The 18,078-nt window shown below is 52.4% G+C and overlaps 1 protein-coding gene and 1 long non-coding RNA gene across 3 annotated transcripts in view; one reads left to right on the top strand and one right to left on the bottom strand.

Annotated features, from left to right (window-relative positions):
* STUM (stum, mechanosensory transduction mediator homolog) overlaps positions 1–11,778 on the top strand; it is a 51,219-nt gene extending 39,441 nt beyond the window's left edge. Inside the window, exons 3-4 of one of the 2 annotated variants that reach the window (XM_074578992.1) lie at positions 4,521–5,353; positions 9,580–11,778. In XM_074578992.1, the coding sequence (XP_074435093.1) occupies positions 4,521–4,561 (41 nt within the window). In that variant the 3' untranslated portion in view covers positions 4,562–5,353; positions 9,580–11,778. Of the gene's footprint in view, positions 1–4,340; positions 5,354–9,579 lie in introns of both variants that reach the window. The other variant, XM_074578993.1, reaches the window with a different exon arrangement.
* On the bottom strand, positions 93–15,185 carry LOC141740375 (uncharacterized). The gene is made up of 3 exons (XR_012586014.1): positions 14,991–15,185; positions 336–512; positions 93–210 (listed from the first exon to the last, which is right to left on the bottom strand). It is a non-coding gene; the product is annotated as an uncharacterized LOC141740375 (long non-coding RNA).
* Positions 15,186–18,078: the final 2,893 nt, after the last annotated feature.

The following is an 18,078-nucleotide window of genomic DNA, read 5'->3' as shown; positions in this document are numbered from 1 at the left end:
TAAAGGGTTTTGTGCCATTCCTTGGCAGAAATAGCACAGTAGTCAATATAGCAACGTCACGCTGAGGTGGCAGAGGAGACAGAAGTCAGGGACTGTTTGTCCAGATGTTGTTGTGCCGCTGATGAACGCAGCCAAGAAGCCAGGCCTGGTTTCGGAAGGGACCCCTCGCTCAGCTTCTGGTCTCTGAATTAACGCCTTGCGTGGCTGCGCCTGTGAATGAGCAAAGGTGCCGTCGCTCGTGGTTTCACAGGACGGGGACTCCTGCGGCAGCCCCTGATTCTGCAGGGGGCAGCTGGCTCTTGGGGACTGATTGCCACCCAGTAGTAAGAAATTACCTGTAGTCACGCCGTCCGCTTGTCACTCCTTTGCTAATTACAGCGCTCGGCCCTTGCCAGAAGCAGCAGCAGATGGTTGCATGGTTACTGGACACTCGGGCTCCGAGGGACTTTGGAAAGCATCACCAAGCCTCTCTTCTCTGCCGGACTCCTGCTAGGGCAGGTAACGCAGCTGCCCTGGGAAGGAGAGGGAGCAGAAAGCTTTTGAGAAACTCAGAAGAATATCCCAAAACAGCTGGTAACCCTGCACACGATGAAGGCAATTCTGAGGACAAATGGCCTGCTTCGAGCTATTATCTTTTTTAAAAATCTAAATAGACCCATCCCCCAAATTGTGCTTAAGGAAAGTAGGTGAAAAACCCTTTTTTGCAGTTTCCTACCAAATGTTGTGGTAGGGTAAATTCTTAAAATATTGTAGGAATGTTAAATACCACCAGGGTTTGCAGCACCCAGCTGGGCTAAGGCACGCCGTGGTTGCGAGTTATCTATGGGCACAAGCAAACTCATCAGCAAAACTGCAAAAAAAGCCATTAGGTGTAGTTTTCCCAGCTCTCGGAGTGTGAGTGGTGTGCCACACACCATCCAGTACACCGTGCTGACTTGTTTGCCGCCTTCCTTCGGCTGTTCCCTTTTGGTCAAACCCATGAAACGGCAATATCACAGGGGAAAGCGTGGCTCAGAGGTGTCAGTCCATCCAGCCTGTCTGGACTGGGGCCAGTGAGCTGGAAAGCAGGTGAGGATTCCCCCATCCACTTTAAACAAGAGCCCCAAATGAAATGATCCACTTCAAGTACAAGGATTTTAAATAACGTTTAGCCCGGGTGTGAATGTCTGGCGGTAGTGCAGCTGTTTCTGTGTTTACTGTGCAGCCACGATTTATTCGTTCTTTTCTGGTTCTCCATGTGTTTCGGATGTATCGTCTACAGTTACATTTCTCCCTCTCTCTTTCTTTCATGTTCCTTTGCCTCCTTTCGTTCACCATCAAAGTTTCACAAGGTAAGTTTGTTTCTGTTCCTCCTCCTCCTCCTCACACCCTGTGGCAGCTCCCCATGCAGAGCAACAAGCACTCGGCTGGGACAAGCCCTGTGGGATTTGCTGCCCGTTCCCAGCCCGAGTCCAGCCGTGTGCCTGTACTTGCGTGTGTCCGCCTGTCTCTGTGTCTGTCCTGTGGCCGCACAGCCCCAGGGATGCATTCTCCACCCAGAACTGAAATGCCCCTCGGGCTGCCCCCAGGGCACCCTCGGAGCAGGGCAGGGACCCGTTTCAGCCTCAAGAGCATCCTGAGGCCATCCTCTGCACGAACCCAGTCCCGGTAGGACAGACTGTGCACGGACTGGTTCCTTTTTGCCTGAATCTGACTTGCAGTGGTTTACAGAAGAAGTGCAATTTCAAGCAAACTTGATTAAGTCAGTGATTCTGAGCACGGATACTCAGACCAACTTAATCTCGATCCCAGAGCTGTCTGCTTTACAGAACTGCACCGTAACTGTATTGCAGGCTTACTAACGTGAAGCTCCTTCAAACAGAATAGCTATTCCTACGCAAGACATGCAACTATTTTCATATATAAACTGCTTAGTAAGTTAATTCTGGAGTGTTTTAATAAATAAGTTTAGCAAAGGACAAGTCATCTTTTGGCCTACCTTTGATCTTGTAAAGAGAGACACAGGCTCGGCCACTGTAACTGGCTTCCAGACAGCTTCAAAACTGATAGCAGGACTGAAATGATTTCTATTATATCTTAATAAAAAGCATGGCTACACAAGCAAGTTACTGTAAGCATAACCTAGCTTGCTCACTTTAGCTAAGGATTATGGCATGCCCCAACTCCCTGGTCCATGTGCTTGATTTAATGTTTTGTTGTTGTTTTTTGGTTTTTTTTACCATGCTCCCTAAACAAATTAAACCAATGCTGTAGACAAGCCCATATTACAGGTTTCCAACCAGCTCATCTTGCCTTCAGAGCTGACTCACACTTAGGACATAAATGCCTCAGAAATCATCATTTTACCCCCCCCAGAAAAAGCTGTTTGAAGGAGATGAGAACCTTTCTGTTCAGCTGCGGTCGATGGGCAGCAATGCAGTGCAGGGGAGTACCTGCTGCTAAGTGTCATTAATCTCGTCCTCCAATTCCTTGTGCTGGTTTAGCAGCGGGAGATCCAGACTGCCAAGGCTGGGGGCGTGCGTAGATTTTCCAGAGTTTATTTGCCAGGGCCAATTCATAGTTCAGCAAGAAGTCCCTTAAAGATAGGGGTTGTGGCACTTAAAAAAGCTGAACACAAAATACCCTTAAGGGACTTAAAAAAGCCTGACATAAGAGTTGGAAAGAAATATTAAAAAGCATCAACGGAAAGGTGTTCGAAGAGTTAAACATTCTTCTGAGATATGAAATTTCAGACTCCTTTGAAATTCAAAATATAAAAGTGACCGGCTACTTGTGTTATTTAAACAAAGAGGAAAAAAAACCCAGATTTTTAAAAGGTTTTAGTTGAAAGATCTTCACTATTGCAGGCAGTGCAGGTAAGGACAGTTTGGTTTTGGTTACTTCTTTAAAAAGGAGATCTTTTGCACTGATACTATCGTAGTAGCAATCCCAGCTTCTCTTAAAAAGGAAGCAGGTAAAGCTTCTGGTGCAGTCATTGCAACCACCTAGCAAAGTGTTAAAAAAAAAAAAAAAAACAAAAACAAAAAAACACAGTATTTTTCTTGTTATCCCATGTCAGCAGAAGAGCTGTGGCTGCTCTCCTATTGCCCTTCCCTGCCACAGCCCGCCAGGGGAAGGAGCCCTTCCCTATGGGATTTGCAGCCTCCCCTCAACCACTACGTGCAGGATGGCAAATAAAGTGGGGCCCCAGCCCCTCGAGGAGCTGCGACGAGCAGCGGGACAGGCTGCTTTATCCCTCGCAGCATCCGTGTGGCTGCAACACAATAGGGCCCCCCGTGTCCGCTGGGGCCAAGCATGAGCCAACACAGAGCGCCCCCCCTCGAGGGCTTTGCTGCCTTGGTCAGGAGGTGCATTAGACCCCACAGCCAGGGGGAAGAGGAGAGGGGGTGGAGGAGGAGGGATCCGGGCAGTTTTCCAGTGCAATTGGTTTTGCTGCTGGAAAGCTCCATTTTTCCCAGCCCTGCCAGATGGGCCGCTGTGCCCTGAACAAAAGCACCCGTAATTCTGCTGGGCTGGAGCAAAGCAAGCATGTAACAAAGCAGTGAGAATATCATTAGGGAAAGGGGCCCATGGAGGCATCCTAAGGTCTGTGTTTGATCATGGGCTGAATTGTCGGAGTTCAAAGGCGTCCCCTTTCTCCTCCAGGAGATGTTTGTTCACCTCTGCAAACCACAGTGCAAATTGGTTACTGCTGGAGAGCTCTGTTAGCGAAAGCCAGGACAGGAACTAAAAGGTAGATAGAGGAAACCAGCCTCCTCCTACCTGGCAGTCCGCTGGAAGGATGAGGTTCAGACGTAGATCACAAGTGGAGATGCGAGTGCATCAGACGCACAGCCAACAAGCTGCCAGCTCAGCGCTTGCCAGCAGCGGTATCTCTGGAGCAGTTTCTAAGGGCATAAGTTTCCCCTACACTGCAGAAAAATCACACTCCGTAAAGGTTTTAGCTTATTGGGCTGTACTGGCATTGGTGGCCGCAGGTACCTACTGCGCCTTTATAACCTGTTGGAGCAGCCGTGCCTCTGCCCATGCTGGGGCCGGTGGCAGGCAGCCACCACAGCAGCAGGGCTGGCCACCAGCAGCCGCATTGCCACGCCCAGGAAAGCGGTTGCACCCCTTGGTTGCCCGGGGCAGGTGTTGGCTAGAACAAGGAAAAGCAGCTTGCCAGGCTGAGCCTGCCTTGGGACAGCCTGGTGGCAAGGGGGGGGGACGTGGCAGCCCCCCTGTTTTCCCACGTAGTTTGCTGCTCCTGGTAGACCAGGCTCGTGGCTCACTTGAGCCTCATGGAGGGTCCTCGTTAGGAATCAACACTAATCATGTTCCCTTCCCCTCCCTCCTCACAGGCTACAAGGAACAGGGGATCCCACAGCAGCTGTAGTGGCTGGGACAAGTATGGTCAGAGAAACACGGCGAGAGATTTCCTTTGGCAGCTGTGGGCCACGGACCTTTTCATTACCCTTTGTCTCTCTTCTTCCCTTTCTTTTGTTTCATTACGTTTGAACCCGGTTCATCTGTCCGTCCAGCGGAGCGGAGGTGCAGAGCAGCCGACGGAGACTTGCACTGATCCCACTGAGCAGCGGAGATGGGGCAAGCACAGCATGGGTTAGGACTGGCCCTGGCCAGCACACGGTGGGCAGCCGATGAGGAGGAGGAAGGTGCCAGGAGAAGGAGACATCCCTGGCGAAGGTGGCACCTGAGCCAGGGCAGCGGGAGATGCTGCTTTCTCTCTCCTCCCAGGGGGAAGTAGCCGAAGACGTTTTGCCTCCTTTTTATGCTCACCGTTAAAGGAAACCGGCTGTGAACATCAACTGCCAAGGAGCTATCAATAGATATATGTACAGTATGTAAAAGCAAACCAGTGGTACTTTTTTCCCTCCCTGAGAATCCATCCTTGACTGCTTTGCGGTAGTGGAGAGCTCAGCCCAGCCTCCTCTGCTGTCTGTGTACATATGATGCTCAACGAAGCTCTGTCCTTGCAGATGTCTTGAGAAACGCGCTTGCTGTAAATTGTATTGTACTGCTGAACTGACCGGGGCCGTCCCCTGCTTCCATCCGCTGGCACTATGTGAAGACCAGACCTCCCACCGGCCCCTGGGGATGCTTTATCTAGCAAGGGACCGGTGCCCCGCAGCACCTTGCCTCTAGGGTGGTGGGCACAGCCCACATGCTGTCAAAAACTTCTAGTGTAAAACAATACCAGAGGAGCAAAAAAAAAAAAAAAAAAAAAAGACACTTTTCCTTCCCTCCTCCTGAAAAGAGTCCTTGCTGGCAGTGTCTCCGTGCTTTGGAAACGGATCCCCTTGCAGCGCGGCATGTACTCCTGGCTGAAGTAGTGTCCCCGCTCCGCTCCTCCAGGGTAAGTGCCCAAAGCTTGAGGATCCCGACCCTGGTGCTTGGTAGCAGTCGTGGCTGGAAGGCCCGTGGCCAGGTGGGGTAGGGCTGTGTTTTTGTGGTTTGAATGCACGATGCGCAGAGCTAAATTGGGCATCCAGGTGGAGTGACCCCTCTGATCCTGGCTGGTGTTTTGGCAGGACAAGGGGAGCTCAGCCCCGGGGGGAGCCCCTGGCTGCTTTTCCACTCCAAAAAGGTGGCAGGAGGAACACTGATGAAAAGGGACAAAACCGGGCGGGCTGCTCTCACCTGGGGAGGGTCCTCCCAGCACGAGGAGCTTCACACAAACCCGCTGCCAAAACCAGGAGCCACCAGAGCAGGACAGAGCCGAGACCTGCTTCCAGCCCATCGCTCCTGCAGGGGGGCAGCTGGTGCGCGAGGGGACGGCAGCAAACGCGGCGGCCCTGCAAGCTCCCAGCCTCTCCTAGCACGACGGTCTGCTTTTAAGGCATGTTTTTGTTTTCCATGCAGGGCAGATCCTGTCAGTTAAAGTAACTCTTGTTGTAAAGAGAACCGAGAAGTAAAACAGCAGCAAGTGCCCCTGAGCACACATGTCTCCTTGCCTGACCAGCTGCAGACAGAAAGTGCAGAAATACCTGCCTGGCTTCGAAACCACCCAGCTGTGTGCTGTGTGTTTTAACCCACAGAGGCATCCCAAGGGTATGCTGAGCAGGACAGCCGCTGGCCGAGGGTGGAGGAGAGCCCTGCACTATGCAGGGTCCCTGACAGTGATGCCCCCAGGGAGGTATTGTGGTAGGAAGCTCCTTTAGCTTTTACACCAGCGGGAAACACGGTTTAGCCTCCCCATAGCCCCACGTACTCTCCTGGCGGATGGAGACCTGCTGGCTTTAGTGCAGGACCTTTCCTCCTGGAAAGTTTCCTACCTGCCCAACACCCACACTTTGCTCTGAGCCCACAGCCTGTGGAAAGCAGGTGGAAAGCACCAATGCCTCTCTGCTCTCCCAGCTCATGAAGTCCTCCTCCAGGACTAATGATAAAGCATAATCCATAGTCCCAGCTAACTTCTGGTGGGACAGGACCTGTCCAAAGCACGCAAGTTCATCCAGCACAGGCATTGGAGCTGATGACAAACTTCCTTCACCCCGCTCTTTGACGACTGTGCACTATAAAGAGCTTTGGGCTGCCTGAACAGGAGAAAAGGGCAGAGTTGGGAGCTGTGGGAGCACCAGCCTTCGCTGTGAGACAGGAGCCTGCTGGCTCGAGCATTTCCCCTCATCTCAGCAGCCTCCATCAGGAGAGCGAATGAAACCCGTATAACAGTGATGCAAATTTGTAACACAAACAAGTCCTCACATATTTATCAAGCCAGACTTCAGCTAGGGCAGTGTGTTTTGCAGACGTTGCCTCTGTGCGGGTGCAGATACTACCTGGTGTTTGAGCGTGGTGTGCCCGAGCCAACAGGCTCAGCTAAACCTGCAAAACTGCACAAGCCCCACTGGGCACACGTCCTACAGTGCCTGTAGTCTATAGGAGACACGTTGAAACTAGCTCTTTGGCACATGGTTAGCGGGAGGAGAGGAAGCAAATCAACATGAAATGGATGTGTGGAAGACCCTTCAGATTAAGTTTAAAAGCAATATTTCACAGGTCCTGGCCAAATTTTAATAGTACCTTCCCGCATCTGTAGATGATCCACCTCATTGCTACCCCTGAGAAACAGCAGCACGCAGTAAGGTTAAATTACCCAACTCCAACGCAAACCCATGGCAGAACCACAGGAATAACTCAGGCTGCATTTTGCCTCACACCCTAAACAGTGGCTCATACTACTGTGCTGGCCAGCCAGAAACAGCTATTTAGCAACTACCCTGTATCCAAATGGGGGTGCTGAGCTCAGCTTTTTAGGCTGCTCCACGAAAAGCAAAGATCCGTAACACAGCACAGACAGGAAAGCTGCTTATTTGTAATTTTAGAGGAAGATAGATAAAAAAAAAATACCACCTTTTAGAGAGATGCAAGCCACACAACACAGGCAGCAGCAAAGCGGGTTTCTTTGGAAGACAAGCACCGGTCAGTGCTTCTTGTTAACCTGGGGCTGGAAGTGCTCGAGAGGAAAAGCAGTGCAGTTATCCTGCCATCATGCTGCACCACAGCAAGAAGTGGTTTCCTTGCTTTGCCAAGGAGAGGCTTGCAAGGCAGCAGCGCTTTGAAAAAAGTCAACTCCTAGTAGGTCAGTGGTGGAAAGATGAAACCCAAGAGACGCATGACATCTGCATTAAAGCCAAGGGATGAGCTCCTCAAGATTACCGTTGCCACAGCAATTACCAAAATGGTTTCTGCTCATGATGTTCAACAATTTCAACTCTCTGACCATTTCTACCAAAAGGATGGGTTAAGAGGGTGGGTGCTCAGGGCCCTGTGCTGTAGCGTCTGCAGATCTGTGGCTTGCGGGACTGTATGGATGTTACAGAACTGAGCTTCGGCACTTACTGAGAGACAGAGAAGCTCTACGCCTTCATTTCCCACCTGGGAAAATAAGGGGTAAATAGGATCCTAACCAGGAGCAAACAGGGAATCAGTGGCACATCTGGAAAACACTACACAAGGTGCTGCTGAGATTAGTGGGAACTCTATTTTAGAGGTTTATAACTAGTCATTAAGCCACACAAACAACTTGTCAGCTCAGCTGTAATGAGCATGATGACCAAGAGTAATGGTTACCTCTTGCAATTGCCCAAACAGGAGTGCAAACTCCAAATGCTGCCTGAGCATCGAGTTAGTTCTGCTGCAGTCTCAGAATGGATGTGCAGGAGCCTCTGCAGACAAGCTAAGGTCTGCTGGTGGAGGTGTTGAAAAGAAACCAAACTGAGCCTTTGGGTGCAGAAACTCTGAAACAGGAGGATCTAAGTGTGGCTTAAGAACAGCTTGTTCTGGTGCCTGTGAAAATGGCTTCACTTTTAGAAGATGGAATCAAACATTTAGTGGTCAAGTAGTGCGACAGGTCTCAGTCTGTCAAGGGTTAAACAGTCTGACATTTTCACTGGGCATTAAACTGCCCAAAGTGGTGTCTCTGTGGCATCAGATGTCAGACTGGCAGCAGATGCCTCATCTCAGCTGGGAGCTGCTCTGACAGGGCAGAGACCCAGCATCCGTACCAAAGCTCCCCCAGGAACAAAAGGTGGCAGGAATAGCTCCTTTAGTAGCTTACGGACAGGGTTTTGCTGGCTTTTCTGGCCACACTTGGTGCTGTCTGTCTGCAGGCTCTAGCGAGGATGGGAGAATTGGGTTAGCTGGGGAAGAGCTTATATGGAAATGCTGCCCTCCCTGGGACTGCCACAGGTCTCCAGAGAGCATCGCTTCACTTACATCTGTGTGCTGGCTGCATTTATTGCATGAGGGAGTTTGGCACCAACAGCACTGCACAAGGAAGATGCAGGACTTCAGGTTTTGTTCTATAAAAATTTTTCTTATTTTTGACCTTTCTGTGACATTGGGGAAGCCAAGAAAACAGTCAATGCACCACTCCAGAGGCTCTGAAATCTGCCCAGTGGAGACCCAGGACAAAAGGCCTTATTTCTGCCTGTTGTGGGGATTTGTTTAATTGATTTTAATTAGCAATAGACGGATTCCCACTCTCTGCTTTACGACGGGAGCAGCTCCATGGATTGGCCTTGCTACCAGGGAGCAAACACCAGGTCGCATTTTCCCCCAAAGCCCCCCCGCTGCAGTAACAATGATGATAAAAACCTCTGTTTTTTCCAATAGTCCCGATTAAAACCAGCACCCCCGAGCTCCCCCCAGCCCAGGCACGAACAGCAGCATGCTCTCGAGCAATGGCGAGCCCCTGAGCCTGGTTTCAGGTCTCCCCGTGGCAGGTAGCGAGGAGATATGGGCTGCAGTGAGCTCGGAGGCTGAGCCCTGCAGGGCAGAGCTGGGGAAGCCAGATGGGATTTCAAGTCTAACTGGTCCCAAGGGGAGTCTGCTCAGTCGCATCTTTAATATAAAACCCCGTTCCCCGCCACCGACTTGTTTTACCTCCTCTCACCAGAGAGCAGAGCTTTGTGCCAGGGACAGACCAGGCAGAGCCTGTCCCCTCAAGGGGCTCCCGGGGAGCCCACATTCTAGAGATATGTGCGTGGCGCCCACAGTTCACACCACGCAGCAAAGACACGGGTACGACTGCTGCTTTGGCGCTTTCACCCCGTCACTGATGCTTGTCTTTCTCTTTAGGGCCAAATTAATCACCCAGCGCTTTTACGCCTGTTTCCGGAGCGCCGCAGAGGAGGACCACCCACTCCAGGACACCCACCAACACGGGGGATGGATAACTCGCCCCCGGCTAGTGCCTGCCGTGCCGTACCGCACCGCCGCTGCCAACCGACCCCTGCCTCCTCGCCACGCAGAGGTGGCAGCCAGCGAACGCTTGATCTGGTCGAAGGAGCATGGCACCAGGCTGTCCCGATACCATCTTCCGCTTTACCAATATAGGTCTTTCAGGTGCAAATTTTACAGCTAAAGAGTGATAGCAGGTAATGAAGAATAAATGCAGTTGCTTCACCCCCATCTGCCAACGACGCGGTATTTTCTGCTGCTCCTTCCTGATTGTGAAAACCAGGTTTCTCAAAAAAAAAAAAAAAAAAAAAAAAAGGGCTTTAAGGAAATAGTTCCTTGGTACTTGAACCAGCCGGGCTGAACAGCTGATTTACTACTTGGTGGAAAGCAATTCCAGGTAGGAATCAAACCAAATGTCTTTTTGAAATTTGTGGCCAGTCATAAACTAGTTTCATTCTGGGTCAGCCCAGTCATTTCAGTGCCGGGCACGCTAATGTTTCTTCCTAAGTTTGTTGGTGTTGCCAAATCCATACTTACCATGGAAAAGGTGCTATGGCAGATGCCCCCCCCCGCCACCACCCTCCCGGCCCTTTGCCCGTGCTTGCTGCAGGGGGTTTGGCATCACTCTGAGCCGTGGCACACGTGCTCGGCAATGTCAGCCAGGGCTCTGTGCCGGGAAGGGCTCCGGCACGCAGCTGTACCGTGGGGAGTGTTAGACACGTGAGGTGCCTCCATCTGTGCCCCGTCCCGCGCTTCCTAAGACAAAGCCGCATGTTCCTCCCCGTGTGCATCGACTGTCACGCATTTTATTAAAGATCTTTCAGTTCTGCTGGAAATTGCCCCTTTGTCGTGGTCTCGCCGTGACACAGGGGTTATTGTGCCGAGCTCCGTGGAGAGGAAACTGAAGAGTCACAGTCTCGTGATTCTCCAGGGGGCTGTTTTATTCTGCCCTTGCCTCACCTCCTGCATGTTTTGGGATGACCCTGCAGTTCTCGTACATGCATACACTCCAGACAGAGTGTATTTTATTACTGTTCAACCCAAACTGCAATCTTCACAAGACACCACCAAGAGTTCATTGACATTTAAAGCCTAGATACAAGAAAAGCTTATAAGCTTGCCTACAGCTGATATTCCTCCCAGTCAGAAGCAATGGCTTTTCCCACGCGCTTGCAAACCACGGCGTGATAACACACCCCTGTATTTTCTAGCTGACTTCCCTTCATGCTCACACGCATAATGCACTTTCAGGCAGCGCTGCAATTTATTTTCCAAACTGGCACTCAGCATTTCCATCCCCCCCCACCCCCGGGACCAGTATGCTGTAGAACCCCAAGCGACAGTGGCACCAGCTGAACCAGGGTTAGTTACAGTGAACCCCCCAGATGCCCATACCACCCACAGGCCATCATTCCTCCTCTTGTCATCCGTGCGCATAACTAGAGCCAGGCTAAAATTCAGTACTGCTTCTCTTGCACCCACCCACCAGCCAGAGGGAAGCGACACCCCCCCACACTCCATCCCCCCCACTGAAAAGGTGCAGTGGGACACAAAAGCTCCACGTAGACTCTAGGACCGACAAGGCAAGAACAGCTCAATCCCTCTTCCAGCTTTAAGGATGCTTCCAGCAGGCAGGTCAAAGGGAACAGCATGTTTGGGCTTGGGATCAAAACGGTCTCGCCTCCCCCAGCACTGCCTGGAGGTGACGGCAGCACTTCCCAAATACCCAGCAAACGATCCCACCCTGACCCGCACACCCCCTTTCCACACACAGGCGCTGCTCCACAGGCTGGCAGAGGGGTAAGTTGTCTGTCACCAGCTTGAGTCCATGTTTTCCTTGGTTTTGGCCACGGTTGGGCGTATCGGGTTTTTCCACCCTAGGAAGGAGGGAAGGGGTGTGTGCCCACCTGTGCCATTTGCACCTCGATGGTGAGCTCACATTTCATTTTCATGCCAGAGCCCAAACTGAGGGGTTACAGAGGACCATTTGTATGCCTATTTATATCACTGAGTATTGGATTGTGACTTGCTGTGTTTTGATACTGTGGATTATTATTTTTTTTTTTTTTAAAGTTAAATATATTCTATTGCTGGACAGCTGGAACGAAATGCAGAGTCTCTTTACATAGCCTGGAGAAACCCCATCAGCCCTGGAGCAAAATGGGTGGTGGAGAGCATCCAGCAGACACCAGCTTGCACCCACATCACCTGAGGAGAGGAGGCAGGGGCCAGGGCACGGCTTTCTTAAGGAATTAAGAACCCAGAGCCTTACAGGGGAGCAGAGGGCTGGTGAGGAGCCTTACCTGCACCTCTGGAATGGAGACAAGGGAGTGGGGGAAAAGCTACCCTGCCGTTCCCCTGCGCACACACCTACCAGCAATCCTTCTCGCCTGGGTTTTCTTTACAGTTTTAACATTTTAAATTGACTCCAGACACATTATCCCTGCTGCCCATGTGACAGCAGCCCTCGTGCTGCCGGGGACTTGGCCACGCACGCCTGAGCGTAGCAGACCTTGGCAGGTGGCAGAGCCATCCCAGGGGAGCTTTCCCATGAAAGGCAGCTGTGCTGCAAGGGCCGACAGCCTGTCAAAACACATCTGCACATCTTTAGGAAGAAGTTCTTTACAGTGAGGGTGGTGAGGCACTGGAACGGGTTGCCCAGAGAGGTGGTGGAGGCCCCATCCCTGGAGACATTCAAGGCCAGGCTGGATGAGGCTCTGAGCAACCTGATCTAGTTAAAGATGTCCCTGCTTCCTGCAGGGGGGTTGGACTAGATGGCCTTTAAAGGTCCCTTCCAACCCAACACATTCTAGGATCTTGACGATCCATACTTCATGCTCGCTGCTCCTCCTGCGACATGCAGCACCCCAAAGTGCCACTGCTCTGCTCCCTTCCCAAAGCCGCCACCGCAGGGTGGGGAAGCACATGGGAGATCCCAGATGGACTTGCCAGTGCTTCCCTTGGTCATTTTTGAGACAAGGATCTAAAGCTTCTAAGCAATTGCTCATTCATATGAATGCCCACAACCTAGTAGTTTTAACCCCAAACATTGGCACACAGGTAGTTTCCAGGCTGTAAAGCCTCACCTGGCCCTGCTTGGATCCCTCGCTTCTGTAGGGCACTCCTTGCAAACACAGGTTTACACAAGCAGCTTGTCCGACACCAACTGTCCTCTATGCAAGAGACCCCAGGCTGCCCATCCCAGGAAAGCAAAGGCTGCAGCCATCACCCCATTTCTAGCCCCAGAAGTGCTCACAGAGGATGGGTTTCAGTGTCCCCAGGGTGCCCACAGCCCTGCTGGGAAAGGGCTGGCCAATTGCTCCATCAAACCCCCAAAACCTTGGAGATCTGCAGCACTGACTCAGATGATGGCGGGATGCAGGGAGCAAACCTTAAGCGCGTTTCCCTGTGCGATAGTGGGACTGTGTAGCCCCTCACACGCCATGCAGCCCACGACCGACCTTTCATCCCCACTGCAGCGCTTTGACTTTCCCCTCTCCCTACTGGGAAAGTGGCAGCATGGCACAGGGCTCGGCGGCATCTGCTGCCCACCAGAGCAGGGATGGAGAGGGAGCCGGGCAGCATGGAGGAGAGGGGGCCAGTGGAGGAGGTGAAAGGTGTCTGGGAGGAAATGCAACCGTGCCCGTGATATTCGCCTTCCACAGCCCCAAATGCAAGGGCAGATGTTTGGAGACAGAGCTTGAGACATTAAATTGTGCTTATCCCTCTCTCCGAATTGCCTGCACAGCACAACGTTCCTCCTGTTCGCATGGGCTCACGCAGAAGGAGTGGTGAGACACCAAAGCCAAGCGTGGCCCCAGAGAATTGGGAGAGGGCACCCACCCAGCAAGGAGACAGCACAGATCCCACTTCCTCACAAGTGGTGGCACTTGCATGGGTGGGTCCCAAGCAACTTGTCTTTGACGAGAAGATCAGGGAAGGGGGAAGGCTGCAGACAGCTGTTTGCAGCTGGGCCAGGCCATCAGCTGCAGCGGGAATGCCAGAGGCAGGGAGCCCAGCAGGGACCAGCGCAGAACAGCCCTGCCCAGCCACAGGGCAGGGCCCATGGGTCAGCGGGTCCAGCCTGGGGAGCTTCAACAGGACTCAGGGGGCCAAATTCAGATTTGATGACAGACCAGCGAGAAGGGGGTCTTCTCACACCCCCATGGCTTTGAGGGATCTAGTAGGTGAGGCAGAAAGCTCCATTTCACTTGCCACATCTTTCTATTTAGGCTTCGCCCCTCAGCATGTGAAGTGCTTTGGGATGAAAACTGATATATAATATTATGATACTATTAATACACCCATGTAGACACATCATCACTTGGCAAATCCACTAGAGAGATCTGGGATAATTATCTTGAAGAGATTTCTTTAAAGCCCTGCTAATGCAACCATTTCAGAACGGAAGGGGAAACGGGAGGAGCTTAGTGAAGCCAACGGGAAAGCCTTTATGCCTTATCCTCATCCAAGCACCATCATGAGAACAGGTCTTTCCCTCACCTGGAGGAACAAACATGCCAGCAGCTTTTCAGCCCCGCAGGCTGTTGACCCCCATGTCCCAGGGTGGGATGCCCAGGGAGGCATCAGCAGGCAGAAATCTGGGAGTTTTTCAGGGGGTTCAAAGACAGGTAAGAGCTGATGAGCACAGCCTGCAGGTTCTGCTGGCTCCTCAAATGGGCAGCAGCTCCCCGTGCTGCGAGCAGCCTTGAAGCCAGCCAGCACCACCACCCAGAAACCTGGGCAATGGGGTGACCAGCAGGTTCCTGGGGTGCTTACCCCACAGTATGCTGGCCCTTGCCAGGAGACAGCAGCCAGCCAACCTTGAGCCCCTGTAGAGCTGTAAATGCCCAACACAGTCCTGCTCTGCCCTTCTCCAGCATCCTATGGGTGGGCAGAAGCCAGAACAGAGCCAAAGCCCACAGCCACCCAACTCCAAGCCCCACACCACATCCCTGGGTCAATCTCCTGGCTGGCCACCCACCTCCTCCACACCATGAAGCCCCAGGGGCAGCACATGGCCACCAAGCACATCTCAGCCTGATTTCAGGTGCAAACTGGCTCACCCCCCAAGAGCCCAGATGCCCTCACAGCACAGTTACAGCTCCCACTGTAGGTCCTCCATGCGCCCACCCCAGTGCAACACAACAACGAGGTACCAAGAAAACTCCCTCTCCAGCAACCACCACACAGCAGGAGAAATTACACAACCTTTGCACTTGCAGGACCCCCAAGCTAGGCTTTTTCCACCTCCACCCCCAGCAGAAACACAGCCCAGCCCCCTCACTCCCCCCCGCAACCAAGCTTACCTCTTTGGGGCTGACACACACCACCAGGACACATCCAGCAGCACTCACAGGGAACCACACAGGGCTGCAGCCCATGACACCAACACCACCACCACCACCACACCAATGAGGAGTAGCTGAGACTTTATGCGTGATCCAGAGCCATCAGTGGGCCCAGGTGTGCTTTGCATGAGGCCAGCTGGGAGATTTCAGGCTGCAGTTACACCCATGGGGGCAAGAGCAGCTTGGGCAGGAGGGATGGGGTCAGTCCCAGCTTGCAGCTCACCCTGGTGGGCAGTCAGGGTCTGGCTGCAGGCGGCTCTCACTGGTGGCAATGGAGAGACAGGGAAATACCCTGCCTGGATATCGTATCATTTAGAGACACATATTTAGAAAAACATAATTTCAATCATATTCTGTTCAAACTAGCCTGAGCAACCATTTAAAAAAAAAAATAATATCCATGCAAAGGAGGGTTATTGCAAGGTATACATGTACTATCTCAAAATCTTCAAATAGTGCAGTCCAAATATACATTCAGATATGAATGTAGCTAATGAGAAGCTAATATTACGATTACAGGCTACTTCGGAGCTTGTTCGCAAAGGCAAATCGCAGCCCTGTGGAAGAGGGTGTGAGCTGCAAGGCTAGCGGGGGTGCATGCCTGCGTCTAGGGCACATTAACTGTGTCCCCGGAGGAAGCGAAGATGTGGCAGCCGGAGCATCCATGTGCTAAAAAATGGCATCACACCCCACCTCCCTAAGGACCTTTGGATTGAGGCTTGGGCTGCCACGCTGTTTCAGCCTGCTCCCATTTCTCATTCCGTCCGGCATGCCCAGGTGGGCAAAGTGGGGGGACAAACCGGCCCCAGGCTGAGCCCTCCAGGAAAAGATGGAATGCTATGCCCCGCAGCAGGAACCTGTGGGCAGTGCTGGTGGTAGCAGGGATTTCTTCACCAGCCCTCGGCATGGGGAGCTCTGGCTCCCACCAGTAGCCCTGGGTGGTGGCAATCACTGGCTGACACCGAGCAGCTGCCATCGGGGGGAGGTTTGCTGCCCGCCTGCAGCAACTTCTGAGTTTGCCTTCATGTGCATGAAACACACATAAAAACCAACACGGGCTGACTCTCCTTCACTGCCAGACATGATTCCAAACATTAACACTTTAAACTACCAGGTGTTTATGTCCCAGGAGGGATGCGGCCAGCCTGGCTCTGCTGGATGCCCCTCCAAGGTGCCTACATGGCTCTGAGCGCCATAGAAGATGTTTAATGTCAGAAGTGACCTGAGCAGCCTGAAATTTGGGCCCAGTGGGGCCCAGCATGGTGGCAGCTTGCTCACAGGCATGCCAGGTATGACGCTGCTCCTGCCTGTGCCTGGAGATGTTGTGCGGGGCCGTGCCGCCCACCAAGAGCCTGGAGCCATCCTGGGATGCAGGTGGGAAGCTGCCAGGGGCTGATGCCTCCAACCCCGACGAGCCGCTCCAGCTCCGGAGAAAGTGGAATTAAAGGCTAAGGCTCTTCTGTTTCTTCTTCTAAGACTCTTCTGTTCTGAAGGGCCTCTTCTGTTTCTTCCCCAAATGCAAAAGGTCTGTTCTAGGAAACCAGTTTCCTGGAGGTCTAATTTTAGAAAAAGGCTGTTTCTAATGACCCAACAGATGCTTTTTAAAGGGAAGGCGAGCATTCCCGTGTGTTTGATTACAGTAGGGCTGGTACTTGGTACTGGGGAACCTTGCTGCTGGGAGAAGGTGGGGGGTAAATCCAGCTGAGCCGTGAGCATGGGAGCGTGGCTGAAGGGACAAGCCTCCTGCGGAGAGGCAGGCACTGGTGGGGATTTGGGGGATTTAGGGGATTTTGCACCAGCCCCATGCCTAGCTTGTGATGGATGAGCCAAGCCTCGGCCACAGCAGGCGGGCAGCGCCGTGCCCCTCTCCAACCGCGTTGATGTAACTCTTGTGGATGTCACCGAGTAAAAGCAGGCATCCCTGCATCCCGCTCACAGCCACGGGAGGGATTTTTCCAGTGTGGGTTTCCAGCAGAGCACACGGGCAGCTGCTGTACCTGAAGCTACGGCAAACCATCGTGAGGGGCTGCCCGCCTTTGCGTGGTGTTAGCAGCCTGTGCAGCCCTTCCCCGGGGTACTGTCTTCTCCCCTTGCTTTTTTGGGGGCATGAAAAGAAATGACGTGTGAATTTAGCACTTACAAACGATACTGCACTGACAGCGCTGCAGTGGGAAATGTTTTTTTTAGCCTCAGAACATTTACAAAGGGGAACCACGTCTGTAGCATCTCTCTGCCTTGCTGCTACAGACTTGTGTTGCCTTTTCTTCTCACAGTCCCTCATCCAACCCAAACCCCGCTTTTGCAAGAGAACTAGCTCTGTGCGTCTGTGTCCCTGCAGGAGAAGTCCCCAGATTCCTGTCATGGAAAGCAACATATAAAACATCTTGGAGCAAAAGCACCTCCTGACAGGGAGGGCAGTTGTTAGAAATCAAAGTACTTGGGTTTTGTTTTCTGGCTCTAGTCAGCAGCTCTAGTAAATCATTTTGTGTCCCTATTTCATGCTCCTTTGTCCAGGTATTTTCAAGTTTAAGATTTTTACATTAGGGAAAGCGTGTTTGAACACCCTCGTGTTGGGCAATGGGGAAGGAGCTGACCCCAGAGCTTGCAGGACTGACATTACTATTACTTATACACATCAAAAAAGGGCCAGGAGGCACAAAGTCCCAGCAAATGGGGATCACCGGCCCCGAGCAGGCAGCGGACCAGTGCTGGCAGCAGGATGAGCTGGCAGGGCCCAAGAAGTGCATCTCCCACAGTTTCCTACAGTGTTGTCCTGGGTGGGATTTACTCGGGAACCTCCTCCCCAGGCTTTCTGTTCCAAGTGGAACCAACAGCAGCTCTCCTCTGCTCTCTGGCTGCTCACAGGTGGAAGCACAGTTTTTTCTTGGAGAGGAGCTGGAGCCACAAGAGACGGGTCCCCTAAGGGTGGGGAGAGAAGTGGAAAGAGAAAACCAGCCAGTATAAGAGTAACACCAGTCCCTGGGGCACCTCTCAGAGCAGTGAATCTCCGCATAAAGCCACCTTTGTGGCGCTCCAGTGCCTCGGT

This window comes from Larus michahellis, chromosome 3 (genome assembly GCF_964199755.1).
Source record: "Larus michahellis chromosome 3, bLarMic1.1, whole genome shotgun sequence".
In the NCBI taxonomy this organism is placed as follows: domain Eukaryota; kingdom Metazoa; phylum Chordata; class Aves; order Charadriiformes; family Laridae; genus Larus; species Larus michahellis.
Note: the sequence above shows the minus strand (reverse complement) of the source record. Positions and strands in the feature narration are given on the sequence as shown.